The sequence below is a fragment of the Fukomys damarensis genome, unplaced genomic scaffold (assembly GCF_012274545.1).
Source record: "Fukomys damarensis isolate Sample0158 unplaced genomic scaffold, DMR_v1.0_HiC HiC_scaffold_11, whole genome shotgun sequence".
Taxonomy (NCBI): domain Eukaryota; kingdom Metazoa; phylum Chordata; class Mammalia; order Rodentia; family Bathyergidae; genus Fukomys; species Fukomys damarensis.
Genome location: NW_022900923.1, coordinates 41338012 through 41356535, shown reverse-complemented (window position 1 = coordinate 41356535; position 18524 = coordinate 41338012). Strand labels below are relative to the sequence as shown.

General features: G+C 38.6%; 1 protein-coding gene and 1 long non-coding RNA gene across 9 annotated transcripts in view; one reads left to right on the top strand and one right to left on the bottom strand.

Moving 5' to 3' along the window:
* The window catches only part of Ppp1r12b (protein phosphatase 1 regulatory subunit 12B), a 217354-nt gene that overhangs the window by 112738 nt on the left and 86092 nt on the right, over nt 1-18524 (bottom strand). For all 8 annotated transcript variants that reach the window (XR_784437.3, XM_033762165.1, XM_033762167.1 and 5 more), the window contains one exon: nt 15488-15670. Coding sequence is in view for 7 of the 8 variants with exons in the window: in XM_033762165.1 (XP_033618056.1) it covers nt 15488-15670 (183 nt within the window). In the remaining variant the exon portion in view is untranslated. The remainder of the gene's footprint in view (nt 1-15487; nt 15671-18524) is intronic.
* LOC104876851 overlaps nt 16464-18524 on the top strand; it is a 7805-nt gene continuing 5744 nt past the window's right edge. Inside the window, exon 1 of the long non-coding RNA XR_784440.2 lies at nt 16464-16524. This is a non-coding gene — a long non-coding RNA (uncharacterized LOC104876851). The remainder of the gene's footprint in view (nt 16525-18524) is intronic.

The following is an 18524-nucleotide window of genomic DNA, read 5'->3' as shown; positions in this document are numbered from 1 at the left end:
CTTGGTGCTGTGGAAGAACAAAATTGCCCACTGGGGTCTAAAAGACTTGGTTTTGAATACTGACTTTCTCCTCACTTATTCTGTGATGCAGACAGGTTCTTTATATGAACCTCTATTTTATTATATGCATTAATATAATAAGCTCAAGTAACATTTCAAATAATAAACTTTCAAAATCACTAATTCTCTTATCCTGTTTAAGCCTTTCATAAACTTGAAAGCCAACTCAAATTCTACTCTGCTGGGTCCATGAAGTCCATTCTGGCCACTCCATCCCACATCATTCACTGTCTTCTTTGAACTCCTAGTAGTCTGCCTAAACACAATTTTGTGCTCAAGGATATACATTCCTTATTATAGTCTCATGGTTTACTATGTGTGTATCTGACACCCTTGATCTTGAGGGTGTAGCACAGAGCACATCTTTTATTATACCCACGGTTCTTAGCACAATACTGAACACATGAATGGTAACATGTCACTGATGATTTAGAAGCCTATGATTTTAGGATCCAACGTTACCTACAGCTCTCCTATGTCTACCATTAGCCATTTAAGAAACTCAGACTAGAGAATTTACATGGCTTGCCTGAGAAGACAAAGTTGTATGCTTTACTGAAGGAATTCTGCTTGTGACCCATATGCCAGAAAATATCTGCACTTCCCATATTAAAACACTTAAATGGAGTGGAAGAGATAGGCTCATCTGAAAAATGGATCGAAAAACAGAAATAGGGCTTTTGGGAGCAATGGACCCAAGTAGATCAACTGACATTCCTCTGCTGCCACCTAATGGACGCAGAGCATGGCTACACGGGGCTTGTTCTCATTTGAGAAGCAATTTTACTCAAACAGGTCCCCACCATCTCCCTATCAGGTTTCTTGGTGTGAAGAAATTCTAATAAAAAAGCAGCCTCATAAGGTTTACCATGTAGTGGTGATGAGCAACAATGTACCATGTAATTTAGTTAAACCAGTGCTAAGAACAGTGCTATAAAAGAACACGGAGGAGAGAATCCCAGTTCAGCTTGGAGTTAGTGGAGCAGAGTTTAATCTGCGGACATGGACAAAGGAAGGGGATCATGAAGGTAGGACAGGTTCAGTAGATGTCCAAGTTTTCTACCGGGTAAACCCTCGCAATTACCAAGACACAAAACACAGAAGTAAAGAAAGACATAGGATGACAGGGAGAACAGCACGTTCTGGATAAGATTGATTTGAAGAGTGATTACAGGTGATCTCATGCACCTGTAATCCCAAAGGAGGCGGGCAAGGCACGAGTATCCAAGTTTGAGGGCAGTCTGGGCAACATAGCAAGATCCTCTATGAAAAAATAAACTAAATAAATAAAAACAAAGAGTCTGAAGAGCAGTCTCACCACAGGACTAAAACGACTAACCATCAGCGGGACTTTCTAGACTGCCTGGCTTGGTGTGATTTTGAATTTTGCACAGAAACTAGTGCTGAGCCTACAAGATCAATTAGGAAACTCTTCATCTTATGTATAGAGAAAAACATTTAGGATTCAATATGATTGTACAGCTTGTAGTAAGCCTACAGCTTTTGCACAGATCTCATCAACTAGCTTCTTCATTGGGTATTTTATAATTTTCAAAGGCCAACTCAATTTGCAATCTGCCTTCTGCTGTGTAAAGCACGTTCCCTCTGCAATTGCCCAAAACACCCGATATTTTCTCCAAAGAAGACAACCCTACTTGTGTACTATCACTATACAACTTAAGACTAACAGTCAATACCGATTTCCTCTTAAAAAGAGAATTCTCCTACTTCTTTTAACTGTCCTCTGTTGCCCTAACCTCTTGTGTTGACCATCAGCCCAGGGAACATTTAAATTTATTAGGAATATGAAGAAATACGAGAGGCATCACAGAGGTTATTCTAGACACTCTGCATCTTACTCCTTACCACCTGGCTTCTCTCCCTCCATCAGATTCACCACCAAAACAACATAAGCACCAGAGTCAGCTTTCCGCAGAACTATCAGGAAAAGGAGAAGAGAACAGAGGAGAAACACGAATCTACAACAGCAAATCTGTCAAGCAAAGAAGTTTTACCTGCTGGTTCTGCCATTCCATGTTCAGCATTTGCCTGCGTCTCAACTTTGTACGTCGTTAGTCTTCAAACGCTAAGAGCGCTACTAAACTATGGCAGAGGCGGATTTCAATTCCCCCGGAGAACACACGGGCCGACTTCCCTTGCCGCTGATTTCCATAAAACTAGGCAGGCAAAGAACTCAACTGCCAGATCGAGTTATTCCAGGTGAGGGAGGTCAAGCTACTTCATCCACACCTAACCACACACCTGTGCAGTTGCTTTCCCAGAAGCCCCAGATCAACAAACAGGTGGCCGCTCCTCTGGCTGGCATTGCCCAGGAAACACAGTCCAGTTTATGAGATTGTTAGAAGCAGCCTTCTTTTTCCAACATGGGAAAATGAACTGGTAGATGGGAAAGGGGAGGGTGAGAGCAGAAAACCTTGATCCCTCCTACATGTTACTAATACTCGGCTCTGAAAAAAGAACCACTTTATCAGAAGGAGATTAACTGTAAAAACATGGCCGATAAGGGCTTTGACCAGTAGGTGTTAGGTGACTACTCCTTTACTCTGCAGTGACTGTGGACGGGGATAGAACCATCAGTTTCTGCTATGTCAGGGATGGATTCTTGTCCTTCTAAATGCATGTGTCCTGAGAAGGAGGGGAAACTTTTTTTTGTTGTTTTTTTTTGTACTGGGGATCAAACTCAGGACCACTGCATTTGCGAGGCAGGCGGCAGAACCACTGAGCCAAATCCCCGGCTCAGGAGGGGAAAACTTTTTAAGCCTCTATTCCTGAACCATTATGTGTTATGCTGAAGGTGAATGCAAGAGCAATAACAATGTTTAGCAACAGAAATCACAAAAGATAATATACATTTTTAACCCAAGGCCTTAAATTGTATTGTATTACTCTTAGACACCAAGGGTCCCTTCTCAGAGCTGTTTCCTGGGGCTAAATGATACTGATATTATTTTAAAACAGCTTTATTAAAACATAATTCATATACCACTAAGTGTACTGTTCAGTGGTTTTAGCATATTCACAGCTATACAATCAATACCATAATAAATTTTAAACATGTTCATCATGCTCAAAAGAAATCCTAGCAGAGAGTGGTGGCAAACACCTGTAATCCAGCACTTGGGATTACAAAACACAAAACACAAAACAAAACAAAACACCCCAAACCAACAAAAACAAAAAAATCCTATAAGCATTCATTTCCCACTTCGTGTTTTTCTCATTGGGCAAATAGTATCACACTGTACCACATTTAAAATAACATCAACTGGAAGATGCTACTGATTCACTTACTGCTAAGAAATAAAAAGCAGTGTCAATAAATGTATGACATCCTTTCTCATAACCTTATTGCTTAATATTTTGTTTGTTTTGAGACAGGGTCTTGCTATGTAGCCCTAGGCTGACCTGGCACTCATGGCGGTCCTCCTGTCTCAGCCTCCTAAGTGCTGAGATTACAGGCGTACACCATGACACCCAGCTGTTTAATAGTTGTTACGAGATACCTTTTAGACATATTTACCTAGATACATTTAGGTACAACAACCCACACAACTCAAGGGAAATAACAATATGAACACCTAAGATCAAATTCACACATATACAAGACATTCACACATGTGCAATGACAACTGATAAGACAAATCCTGATTACAGAGATGTTAAAATGTGAAAAAGGCTCACCCAGTATCAAGGATATTGACCATTATGTAGTACAGAGTGTACTTGGTTACAAAACAACAGAAACTGACCTAATTTAAACAAGAAAGGAATCTGTGGGAGGGGTTAGTGTTTTTACAGGAAGCGCATGGCGGGTGGGGGTAGGACCCCCCCCCCGCCGCAAGAGGCAACTGCTGTCATGATCATCATGCTTAGCTCACTAGTTGCTGCCTCAAGTGAGTGTCCAAGTGCTTAGATTCCTAGACACTTGGTGAGGAAAGAAGAGGCATCAGAGGTACCTGCATACGGTTGTCACCTACTTTGTTACCATGATAGAGATTTTCCCTTAGGGCTCCAGAAAGCCACTGCAGCATGGGTAGCTTTGTAATATGGGCAGATATCATTTTATTGTACTTTATTGTACTCTGCAGATAATACATATTTTCCAAACAGAAGATTTACAGCAATGCGGCTCACACGAAGTCCATTGGTGCCACATTCCCAACAGTACGTACTACTTCCATGTCACTGCATATGGTGATTAAGTTTAACTGTTGACATAAGGCTTGGGAGCTGCCTTGGGGATTACTAAAGCACGCTCTGGGTACCTGAGTGGGTCACAGAGGCATGACCTTGCATACTATATATGTGGTTCCTAGTCCTTTCCTCTCTGGCACTGTCCCCTGCTGTGCCTCACAGCCACCATGCACTAAGCAGCTCAGTTCTGCCTGGCCCTTCTGCCTTGGAGTCAGCTCTTCACAGACTGAATCCTCTGAAACTTCACCTTTAAAAGTGGTAGGTATCGGGTGTTGTATCCCAGTGACAGGAAAGCTGTCATGTTTTTGGTAATTCTTGTAATATTTCAAACTTTTTCATTATTTTTAGGTGATCTGTGACCAGTAATATTTGATGTTACTATTGTGGTTATTCTGCAATACCATGAAGTGTCCCCATATAAGACAGTGAACTTAACTGATAAATGTGTGTGCTCTGGCTGTCCCCACTGACTGGCCATCCCTTCTCTCTCCCTCCCTCTCTCTCTTCAGGCCTCCCTGATCCCTGAGATATAATAAAAATGAAATGAAACCAATTAATAACCATGAAACAGCCTCTAAGTGTTTAAGTGAAAGAAGATGGGAAGAAGATGCCATCCTGGACTTTCATAGCTACAGAGAAGTCAATCTGTGGCTTAAAAGCTTTTAAGGATAGACTGATCCTCCTGTGAAGGGTGAATGTAAGTGGTAACTTTAAGTTGAAGCCAGTGTTCATTATCATTCTAAAAATCCTAGGGTCCCGAAGAATTATTCTAAATCTACTCTGCCTATGTTCCCTAAATGGAACAACAAAGCCTACATGATATCACATCTATTCACATGGTTTACTAAATATTTAAGACTCACTCTGAGACCTACCACTCACAGATAAGGCTACTTTCAGAATATTACTGCCACTAACTATTCACTTAGTCACCCAAGTGCTCTAATGGAGATACACAGAGAGATTAGTGTGGGGGTCACGCCTGCTAACACATCCATTTCGTAGCCCACGGACCAAGGAGTAACACTGACTGTCAAGTCTTATTATTTAAGAAATACATTTCACAGGGCTACAGCTGCCATCGATAGGAATTCCTTTGATAGATCTTGGCAAAGCAAACTGAAAACCTTCTGGAAAGGATTCACCATTCTATGACTAAGTACATTGGTGATTCACAGCAGGAGGCTGAAATACCAACATTAGCAGGAGTTCAGAAGAAGCTGATTCCAACCCTCATGGATGACAAGGGTTCAAGATTTCAGGGTAGGAAGTAACTATACATGTGGTAGGAAAGGGAAAAGAACCAGAATTAGTATAAGTGGAGCCTGAAGAGGTGACTCCTGCAATCTCACAATAAAACTTTAACAGACAAGGTGCTGTCTTTTTGGACCAGCAAAGAGTGTGGTTTCCTCAAATGGAATCTACTTCTGGTGAAGATGACCAGGGCTGAAATGACCAGAATTTTACATAAAGTTAGTTGATGATAAAACAGTGACAGGGTTTGAAAGAATTTTCTCCAATTTTCAAGATATTCTACTGTAGGTAAAATGCTAGCAAATGGCATCTCTTCTGACAAAGATACCTTTTGTGAAAAGAAGAGTCAACTGATGTGGCAAGTTTCACCATCTTATTTTAAGAAACTGCCACAGCTACCCCAGTCTTTAGCAAGCACCAACCTGATCAGTCAGTAGCCACCAACACCAAGGCAAGATGGCTCCACCAGCAAAAAGATGACAATCTGTTGAAGGCTCAGAGAAGTGGTAATATTTTGTAGCAATAAAGTATTTCTTAATTTAGATATGTACATTGTTTCTTTAAACATAACCCTTAATAGACTATATATAACACTTAACAGACTATATATATATATATATACACACACATATATATAGTACAGTGTAAATAGTGTTTATATGCTTTAAGAAACAAAAAATTGCTTTATTGTCATATTACTTTATTGTAATATTCACTCTGTTATGAAACCAAACCCACAGTTTCTTGGAGTATGCCTGTAATAGATAAGGAGACCGGGGTTAGGATAGGCTTACATTACCACACTCTCTCACCTTGAGATATAAGATCCCATGTAGCACGGAGGGTTCTAACAATTAAATAATTAAAACAACCTGAATCTAGCATGGTAGCAATATTTAGTATTTTTGGGAAGATCTTATTCCAAATGTATTAGCTCTGGAGAAGCTAGGCACACATCTTAATGAAGGCCAGAAAAGCATTTTATTGATAACAAAAATAACTGACATATGTAGAAATATCTCATCTAAACTGTTTTACCATTTGCAAAAGACTTTCACTTAATCTGAGTTTTTTGTTTGCATTTGTGTTTTGACTCTGCATGATAAACCCCATGAGATAGGCCTGAGGCCATCTGGGTTATCCACAAATTATTTCTAATCCTCACTAACTTGTAAGGTAAGCATTACCATCCCGTCAGAAAATAAACCTGCTTCCTGATTTACCCCGGATCATACTGTAAATAAGAGAGTAGACTGGATCACTAAGCTAATCCTGTGCACTTCCTACCAATCCCAGCCTTTCATCACTTTACCGTCCTTTAGGTAGCACGTATCATCGCTACCGTGGCAAAGCAGATATATTCTGAAGAAAATTATAGTCCTGCAATATGGCAGTGAAGGCAGTTTTGTTTGTAAGGTATCTTTCAGCCTGGTAAAGCATCTTGTCATTCCATTACTGAGGACTGGAGCACAAGATGAAGATCAGCTTTTTCTTTCTATTCCAGGACTCTTTGGCGTTCCACAGCACAGCATAACCCTAATTGTATAAAACCCCAGAGGCTTACAGAATGGCAACTTGCTAATCATCTGAGCTTTCAGTAACTTGTAACTGTTTCGCTGGTGGAGGAGCTTGTCTTGATGCTGCTGGCTGCTGACTGATTAGAATGGCGGTTGCTCAAGAATGGGGCGGCAGTGGTAATTTCCAAAGACAATGAAATTTGCCAACTGACTCATTTTTCCACGAAAAATTTCTCTGTAGCACAGGATGCTGTTTGGTGGTATTTTAACTCCAGCAGAAAATGTGCCTACTGACACATAAATTTCACTCTCTTCCCATTTAATATTCATACTTAGGGAGAAATTATCTAAGTAGAAAAAGTGTGGCAAATTCAGCATTGCTAGGGCAGGGATTTAGCTCAGTGGCACTGCCACCTGCCTCGCAAATGCAAGGTCCTGAGTCTGATTCTCAATACCAAAAAAAAAAAAAATCAGCATTGCTGCAGACTTTATTAAGGAGATACCCATTTAGAACAAAAATGGAGAGAGGTTAAAGGGGTCTGTGGAATCTTTTTTTTTTCATTATGTAGTTGAAAAAGACCTGGAATTCACTATGTAGCCCAGGCTGGTCTCAAATTCACAGTAATCCTCCTGCCTCAGCCTCCCGAGTGCTGGGATTACAGGCGTGAGCCACCACAACCAGCACTGGAATCTTTTCTAAGGTGCCTTTTTGAATTGACAACCAACTACAGCTTCAAGTCAGAGGGATAAATCAAATGACTCCAAAACCACCACTCGGGGTTTAATTACTTGGTTTAAATTTCTAACATTCCAAAGATAATGCCAAAATTAATCTGCTGACAGCCACACATTAGCAAGATTAACTACCTAGTTTATGAAGACCCCATGGATTCAAGGAGGTTGACCGGTGTTGTGCAACTGGCTCAGACGATACTGATCATCTGCCAACAACCAAAGCACAACTGTATGCAACGCAGGTTACTTGGGAAAGACAAGCAATTTTAGTTTGTTGTGAAGAAAAAGCACTTACAGCTATTTCTACAGAGAAAAGAAAGGGCACACATAAAAATGATGTAAATTTCAGGGTTGGGTAAAGGGAAAGGGGAAAAGCTACAGAAGAAACAAAACAAGAAAAGCAAAGGCAGACACTATCAGACTCTAATATTAGCCAAGGGAATTGTTTATATTTTGTTGCTAAGGAAAACTTGAAGCTTTGGAAAATAAACGTAACCACTACACTATGGTGACAGCTGCTGCTTGGCCTTAATACCCTGCAGTTATCGGCCAACTGCTTGCCACTTGCCATTCCTATCCTGCTGTCTGCCAGTCAAATCATTCCCTTGATAATCAGATCTTCAATACCCAGGATAACCCAAAGTATGGATGGCAGTGATTACAGTGCTGCAAAAAAGTGACTGTTGCTTTCTTTCTGGAATGCAGATTAAGACAGACTGGCCCCTGAGTTAAAGCCTTTCTTCTGAATAGATGCCATTTGAATTCAAAAGAAGAAGTGAGTTTAATGAAGAGGAAAAGGAAGCCTGTGTGAGAGTCGCCACTGTGCCCCACTCAAGGTGACAGAGTAAGGAAATGACTACACCCTAAGGGCTTCAGCAGTCCCATTTGTAAAGCAAGGTGCCTATCTCCCACTCCTTTCCAGCATGCAGAGAGAATGCGTCTTAGTGCACTTGAGATTTTCAGAGAGAGAAAAAAAAAAAATTCATAAATCTATGTTCAGGTCTTTCTCGAAAATGGTGAAGTCTTTCAAAAGTGCTCCTGTGAACTATGTGTGCAAAACCACAAATAATCTGGAATCCTATAAACCTTGAATCTCTATTGTATTCAGTCTTCAGTGATCATGGCCATCTCTAAACTTACATCATAAAAGAGACTATGGTTCCTACAGTTAATTTTATTTCAAGTTTTCTTGTTCCATCCACCCCATTATAATGGTAACACTTCATCATTCTGGAACTTTGGAAAATAGAGAAAAATAAAATATTATCCAGAAAAGCCCAGTGTTAACATTTCCACATTTATTACCATTTGGCCTCATAATGTATCCTTTCATATCTAGCTTTGTTCATTTGACAATATATCTGTAGTTAACTTAATAAAGATCTATTACCAGAGAGCGTAAAACTGAGACTGATTATTGGCCAAATCGTATGTACACACTTGCTTATCTCTTCTGAGAATAGAACCTTCTCTGAAGAAGAGAGCCAGCTGTGAAATTTAATGGATAAGACCCACTCCCTAGTCCTATTAATAGCCCTAATTACAACAGCAAATGGAGATTATTTCTGAGAACTGTCTTTCCACTGCTTAGATCTTCATGTGGTCAGTTTCAAAGCTGCATATCCCAAAGCTCACTAACTGCTCTAAACTGGACCTACGAACATGGCCTTCAGGCTCTATCACTGTTTCCCCAGCAGGAACCAAACTGCTTCCACAATGAGCTGATTACAGAGAAAGCGGCAGCTTCAAAAGAGAAGAATTAGCACCCAGCATGTTCTTTCAGAAGAAAATTTAGCTGTTTCCAAAACATCTGATTTTTTTTCTTTCAGCTTGTGCTTGTCTAAGGGAGAGAAACTAAGTGGCTTTCATTCTGTAAAGGCTCAAATTATATGTCTTATATAAAGTCATTCCCCTGCTTCAAATCCCTCAGTGGTGTTCCATGCTTTGAGAATAAGATCAAGTTTCTAAGCGCAACACAGACAAATAAGTACCTACATGACTTGGTACCTGCCTACTTCCCTAGCTTCATGATTTCCAAAGGATATCTGATGGAACACCAGTCCTGGGTGTCTAGGGGGAAAACCTATTCTATAGCCATAGAAATTCAGGATGTGCCGCAAATTCTAACAGCCACAAGCCCCATTTTCCTCTCCCACCTTCCAGGGAGAAATGACCCTGAGAAGGCTTCTGGGTGATCCTGTTTAACTTTAACTCTCTCTCTTCCAATTTCATTTGGCCACAAAAGCTTTTTTTCTTCATCTAAATTTATTTTATAAATTTTTTAGAATAACGATCTAAATCTTTTTTTTTTTCTTCAGAAAAGGTGAACTGACCTTACATTTTCACAGCTTCAGGCTTACTGAACTTATTTCTTGGATTTCTTATGTTAACTCTAAAACATCATCCTATTAGCACTTGGGAGGCTGAGGCAGGAGGATTACTATGAGTTCGAGGCCAGCCTGGGCTAAACAGTGAGTTCAACGCCAGCCTGAATTACAAAGCAAGACCCTGTCTCAAAAATAAGTAAAATAGAATAAAATATCATCCTATTATTCTATCACTAAGATACCTTCCCAACCAGTTTCTATGTTAAATTTAAATTCTTTGCTTGGAATTCCCAAACTATAAGAGTAGTGAAAATTTTTCCCAATTGCTTTTCTGCCCCACCTAGATCTTTGTACACTTCCTGGAGTTTAGAAGCGCTTCTGGAGTAAAAACATCCAGCTGCCTTTCAAAATTCAATTGCCATCCCCTTCCCATATAGGCCTCCCCAGCTGCCTACACAGTCTAAGTCAGATTCCCCACTCTGAAGTCCACAGCAACCTAAACATATACATATCTTCATTGGAGCACCTACCACCTGTACTGTATTATTTGATTTGCTTGTTTGCCTTCCTATAAGAAAGATTTAAGATCCTCAAGGGCAAGAAAGAGATTTTCTTTGACCTTATACTCTTAATATTTTTGAGACTGGCACACAACACTCTTTGAATAAATGCGTATTAGATGTTAAAGGGGACTCTATTTAGAAACAATACTATTTTGGAAAATCTTAGATTTTAAAAACCACTCCTGACTCCTTACCCGAAACAGGACTCATTCAGACACAATACCATTTTGCAAAGGCTTAGATTTTGAAGACCACCCTTGACCCTGTCTCAAAAAAAACCCCAAATCCAAAATAACAACAAAAACCACTCTTGATTAAATACCCAGACACTCTTAGAGGTATATTTTTAGTGCAGCTGTAACTTCTAATTATCGTTACCTATTCAAATAATAGTTTGAGGTTGCTGCTCTGCATTTAAAAATTTGATTGCATGTTGGTCTGTATCTGAGTCCATCTTAATTAGAACATACATGTGGTTTTTAATTTCATTTTGTGTGTTTCTATTGTTTTGTTTTTTATAGCACTGGGGATTAAACCCAGGGCTTTGCACTGAGCTGTATCTCCAAACTTTTATTTATTTATTTGTGTCCCAAGATGATCAAACAATCTTTATTACTTTGGAAATGGAGGACATAATTTTCTCAGCACCCAGTTCTATGGAAATAGACCACAGTATTTTTAACGACAAAGGTAGTCTAGATATTGGCATACACATGAGACCTATTAATAGAACAACTATGCCATCCTTGCAAAAGCAACAAAATCAGCAACAATAATAGCATCGATGACAAACTGAATAATGATATATCATATGAACCAATAATGTGCAATTACAGAAAGGAGGTATATAATTATAGTATAAACCCTAAGGTAAATCAGGCAAACCAAACACTGACATTTAATAAATATTTACTAAATGTGACAATCATAGTATATTTTCATTAACAATAGAAAAGAATTTAATGGTAATAACATACAGTTAACTAGCCATCTAAAGATTAATAAAGAATAATTGTGGGCTGGGGATTTAGCTCAGTGGCACTATTTATTTATTTTTTGAGATAGGGTCTCACTAAGTTGCCCAAGCTGGCCTCAAACTTGCAATCCTGATGCCTCAACCTTCTGATTACCTGGGATTCTAGGTGTGCACCACTGCACCCAGCTATCTCTGTTGACCCTCATAGTGATTCACTTCCTCCTATGTTTATAATGTTTTGTGTCAGTTAATTGCTGGTAGGAATGATTTTACAGAAATCTCCTGTACCTTGGATTGTAGACGTGTTAGGTTTTGAATTTGTTCGTGCCAGGACCCCAGGGTTTCAAAAGTGTAGACCTGGCTCCCTCCCTCCCTTTTTCCTTCTTTCACTTCCTTCTCCTCCTCTTCGTCCTCCTCCTCCTTTTTCTTTTTTACCTTTTTGGCAGTAATAGGGATCAAACTCAGGATCTAGCACATGTTAGGCAAGTGCTCCATCACTAAGCTACATCTCCAACCGCAGATCCAGTTTCTATCTTAAATTCTTGGCTTGGAAGTTCCAAACTATAAGAGTAGTGAAAATTCCTACCAGACTGCTTTTCTGACCTTGCCTACTCAACTCTATTTTTCAGTGTTTGTAATGGAAGGAATCCTTGTAAGCTCCATCGACAATGTTACTAGAAGCATCATCTGAAATATATTTTGGGCCTATTCACTCTTCTATCATTAGTTCAGTGCAAGTCACTGTTCACTTTCATGTACTTTTCTCCTGTAACCATCTCCTCCTTCCTGGCCATCTCACATCCATGCTTGCCATTTTTCCCCCATCCAATTTCTATGTAAAAGCCAAGCCTTGTAGTTAAGAAGTTCTTGTTACTTTCTGCTTAAAATCTCCTACTGGCATGTGACCCAGAAATTCTACTCCTAGGTAGAATATTTCCAAGAGAAATGAGAACATATATCCACATAAAAACTTGTATACAGATGTTTATAGTAACATTACTCATAATAGCCAAAACGTGGAAACTCCCAGAGGTCTATTAACTTATGAATAAACAAACAAAATGAAATAGTTTTGGCTCATGAAAAGGAATATAGTTCTGACACAAGCCACAACATGGATGAACCTTGAAAGCCTTCCACTAAGTGAAAGAAGCCAATCACAAAAGATGATAAACTGGTTCCATTTATGGAAAATGTCTAAATTAGGTGAATCTATAAAAATAGAAAAGCAGGTCAGTGTTTACTTAGGTCTGTTGGGAAAAAGGACGTAGGGGACAATAACTAAAGGGTACAGGAGTTCTCTTTGATAAAATGTTGTAAAATTATCTGTGGTAATAGTTGCACATATCTATGAAGATACTAAAAATTAATGAATTGTCAGTTTAAATGAGTGATTTTCTTGGTGTGAGAATTATCTCTGTAGAGCTATTAGAAAAGTTCATAATGGTTCTTTGCATATAATCCAAAACCTTTATCATGGCTTTCAGACCCTGCACTATATAGTTCTCGTCTGCTCCTCAAGCTGCACCTTGGAACACTGGTTAGCCAGCTCTCTGCACTCAGTCATGATGCCTTCTTCCAGGTTCTCCAAAGACCAAGAAGCTTCCCACTTTAGCGTTGGGAAAACTGCCACTGGGAAATCCCTTCTCCTTCTCTTCACTTCTCTTGTCACTGTTCTGCAGATTTTGGGTTGATCTGGTTTGAACACCACTGCCTTGTGATGTCCTTCCCTGACTTCCCAGAAGGAAGGCTGTCTTCTACAAGCCGATACCCTGTAATACACCACATAACTGCTCACACTACCCCTTTACGGTACAACTGAAATACTCATCAAAATGCTTGGGATCATAAGTGTTTCAGATATGACTTTTTTTTCAGATTTTTGAAATATTTGTACACACATACACATAATGAGATATCTTGAAGAGGGGACCTAAATTTAAACATGAAATTCACTTATATTTCATAGGCACCTCATACACTTATTCTGAAAGAAATTTTATGCAATATTTTAAACAATTTTGTGCATGAGACAATCTCATATTATTCACTTCCAATATTATATTGGTGTTCAAAAAATTTTGGAATTTGGATTTACAGATTAGATTACTTGTTTAATTATTGTCTAACATTTTTGTTAGCATATATGTTTCCCAAGGGCTCATATCATATTTTTCTGCTTTGTTTATGCATCACTTGGGCCTGTACCTGGTGCTCAATAAATATTTTGAAAGGAATGAAATCTATGTAACAAGTATGTAACAAGTGACTCAATCCAACAGCTCTTTATCCACTATCTCTCTGTGTATCTTGTGTCATTCCTAAAATGCACTTATCATGACCCGTACTTGACATACCATGTTTGTTTTTTATCTACTCCTTTTATTCTTATAACTGCTGCTTTTTAAGAAAATATCTCCCATTAATCCTATGTGGTACATGGCAGATGCTAATAGATATTTGTGGACTGAATAAAACTTCTGAAACAAAATCAAAATCTGCAGGAGGTACTATCTTACTGATTATGTTATAAAAGTCCCAGAAGGCAATGACCACAGAAATTTCTCTAAATAACAGCTCATGTAACTAGGTTCTTAATAAGGCAGTTTGACAACAAACCTCATTTCCTCATTCTTTCAGGGCTTGTGATTTTCATGATGAATTTAACTTGTTTCACTTCTCTCATTTCAGACAGATTTTTTTGAAGGAGTTTTATAGGCTAATAAAAAGATTACTTTTGTGCTTGTTTCTATATGAAACAAAGAGTACTTATATCACATCTGAACTAGTGACTACAAACATTCCATACTCAAGACTGATTCATTAACATTTCTTTGACTAGAAGCAAACAAGAGAACTGTTGACTTTAAAACCAGTTAGACCAGAAAACTGGTTTAACTCAATTTTAATGTAAAGAAATGAAAAGGAGGAAAAATAAGGAAGCAGAAAAATATGATATTCCAACTCATTTAACATCTCCCTTCCTTTTCTTAACATGTTTTAGTGCTGTCTTCACAATAAACAGATTAACTAAAAAATTTAAGTTTCATGTAAGAACTCATAAATATAAAATATAAGTGTAAAATCTCATTCTTTCAGAGATTTAAAATAAGTCAAATTGAAATCCAAAGTTTTATAAGATTTCACCTCTTTTTCAAGTCTTAAAAAGGGATAATTATAGCCTTAGGCTTCAAATCTATTCGAAACTCCCAAATAGAATGCATTCTCTGTTTTATACTTCAAGAGGAAAAAATGGCCTATTCTCCTTTGGCCACAAATTTCAAAGGTCTCTTAATCCTAAAAATAAAAAGTTCTTAGATTCTACCTTAATTATCTCCTATGTTAATCCATAACTGCTCTCTTATAATTTTTCTTCAAAGAAATTGCAGAACAGCCAGGTACTAAACTTCTGCCATATTATCAGACATTAATTTCCTTTTCTGGTTTCTTCAAATTAATTAAAACTATATATGCCCGCCTCATTTCTTTGAGCCATCAATCACACCATTAATTGCTTCCAGAGAAGTTAGTCATCATGGACTACCCAGAACAAAAGATTTTGCTCTGTGCTGCAGGTTCCCAGCACAAAATGCAAAAATAACACCTGACAACTGTCTCTCTCACATGACAAAGGGAAAACAAGGTCTGATTCTACCCATAGTAGAATAAATACTTCGGTTAAATAATCAGAAACAATTAAGAACTGCGCCAACAACCTCCAAGGGGCCAAAGACAGAACCCAAAGTAAAATGAAGATTTATTTCCATACTTTATTTGACATCAGGGAAAATACTTCACGCCACTCCTTTACCCCCTACTTCAGAGCACAGCCTAACATACCTCCTCTTCTCCCTGGCTTCCACAGAGGAGTCTGCTGCAGTAGATGAGGGCACTGTGACAGCGGTGACCCCATTGGCAGTGCTGGGTGGAGGGCGATTGGTGATCACACAAAGCGGGGTACTAGAAGAGACACTGTCAGCTGTTTTCTCTGCTGTAGAGTCAGCCTGTGATTTGTAAGGAGCCCTGAAATAAAAAAACACACAAGCAGAAAAGGAATGGTCAGGCATGCAACACAACAAAGCACTGGCACAGAGAAAGAAAGGTTAGAGAAAAGTCGAACTAGAGAATCTTCTTGCTCTGATTTTATTTGTTGGTTTGTTAATTTTGAGCTTTTAATCTCAGAATAGTATGACTGCACATTTAGTCTGGCGTCCTCTGCCTGAGGATTTATATGAGAAATATTTTTGCTGAGATTAAAAACCAAACAAACAAAAATAAGCTATGGCACAAAGCAAGAAAATGACATATGCAAAAGTGCTTGAAATGATTCCTCATTACCATCTGGCTTCCCTCCACACATGCACACAGAAACAGCGTCTCCCTACACGTGAAAAAGACACTAAGGTCACTTACGATGTTAGTCTCCACCTGTCCCTTTATTCTTGGCAGTGAGAATCTTTCTGGTAGTCCTCAGCCTAGACTTGATGACCATCTTCTTGGATTATCCGTTTGAAAAATACTCTACAACCTCAGTATGCTTAGCTCTCCCTTAACTAGTTCAGCAACAGCAGTCTCTTTCCATTCAAACAAATGCTTAATTTCTATATTCAGAACTGCATAAGTGAGAAACTGAAACAAAAACCAAATAGGATTCTACATGTAACCCTAACTGCAGACTTTTCAACAGCAAGCTGTATAATTAAACTCATTTATGTGAAAACAAGATCTTTGTTTCTTAACAAAGAGTAAGGAACAACCATTGGCTCTCCACCTAAAAAGCTATCATTTGTGATGTCACAGCTTGTTGCTGGGGTAACAGAGATCCAAAATTGATACAGTACTCACAGAGATGGGGAAAGCAATGAAAAGCATAAGGGGTAAAAAAAAATCTGTTTTTCACCTGACAGTTATTACCAGAAATGTGTACATATAAGTAGCTGCAAGCTCGCTTCCAAATAATCACTACTAGAATAAGCATAAAGGAAATAATCAGATCCAAACCCAAATATAGTGCCTGCATACAAATATGAAACTGTAATGCTTTTAAAGATGGAAGTAGTATTCAAAACATAAAAGGTACTTATCCAGAAGCAATTAATAACTCAAAATGAAATTTTATACTAATTTTCCAATTTAAACATTGAAGATAAATAATTTCTCAGACTTATCAGTCTATAAGAAATACTAATAAAATTACCCAAAACACAGCTATAAAAAATTATTCAAGCTGGGCATGGTGGTGCACACCTGTAATCTCGGCACTTGAGAAGCAGAGGCAGGAAGACCATCACGAGTCTGAGGCCAGACTAGGCTACATAGTGAGACCCTGACTTAAAAAACAAACAAACATGCAGAGTCAGGCATGGCAGCATGTACCTGTAATCTCAGTTACCGAGAAGGCTGAGCCCAAGAATTTGAGGCCATCCTAGCAACAAAGCAAGACCTCATTTCAAAAAGCAAAACAAAACAAAAACAAAAACTTTTATATTAAAGCCTTACCTGAAAATTTTTGTTAGTTTAACAACATGTTTTGGTCTCTCTACAATTTTTTAAAACTGTTGAAATACCTGAGGTTTTAGGTTTCATTTATTTTACAGTAGGTTTTTTATTATTACTTTGAAATGTGGTATAATTTCTTTTTACTATGTACTAGAGATCAAACTCAAAGCCTCATACTTGCTAAGCAAGTGCTCTACTACTGAGCTGTTTCCTAGCCTGAAATATACTATGATTTTATAAGCAGATTGTTAGGAGCAGAACAGCATAAGCTCCAGAGCAGGGATCAGAGGCTGTACAATGGAGCAGAATAAATGTGGAACCATTTGGAATTAAGTTTAAGCCAATTTAACTCTCTAATCTCTTCATCTATAAAATAGGGATAAGAGCGTCCTAACATTCAGGGTTCTTGTGAAAATTAAAAAATGTATGAAGAATATCTAACACAATGCCTGAAAGAAAATATAAGCTCAGTAGAAACAAAACAGTGATGAAAGAGCTAAGAGCCTGAATGGTCAAATCCGATTCAGTCCTGCCTGTTTCTCAGCAGTGATCTTGGACTGCTGATTAGGCTTTGGGTCTGCGTTTCCTCATCTATAAGGAAAGAACAAATACTGGGGAGCTCTTTTGAGACTATAAGTGATATACATGTTCCCAAAATAGCTAACTGCCTACCCCATATCTGTTTTAGCTTTCTTCCTTACTATGGAAATCCTCTCATAGAGCAACAGTGTATCTATGAAAAAATCCATATTTCTGGGCTGGAGATTTAGCTCAGTGGTGCTGCTGCCTGCCTCGCAAGTGCAAGGACCTGAGTTCGATCCCCGGTAGGAAAAAATAAACAAATAAATAAATTTTAAAAATCCATTTTTCCGAAGTTTCCCTGAATGCTGGAGGTGTACAAGACGGAGGAGTAAAGAAGACCAGTATTCCTGAGGGAATTCTCAGTTCAGAGGCGATCCCCTTTGCCTGCTCTTCCCTTGCTTATGCTTCCTGCTTAGAATGCAGCCTTACAGCTAGAGCTACAGCAGTTATTTTGGACCATGAAATAAAAGCCCTGATATAAAGACTACAGAGCAGCAAGACTAAAAAAACTAGATCCTTTAATGACTGTGGAGCTACTGTGTAGCCTATTTCCAAACTTCCTTAAGTGCAATAAAAAAATAAAATTTTTATCTTATGAGGATTTATTACGCGTAATTAACCCAAATCCCAAATGTAATTTTTGTAAGCAGGGCATGGTGGTGCATGCCTGTAATCCCAGCATTTGGGAGGCTGAGACAGGAGCATCACTGTGAGTTCGAGACCAGCCTGGGCTACATAGTGAGTTCCAGGTCAGTTTTGACTACATAGTGAGACCCTGTCTCAAAAAAAAAAAAAA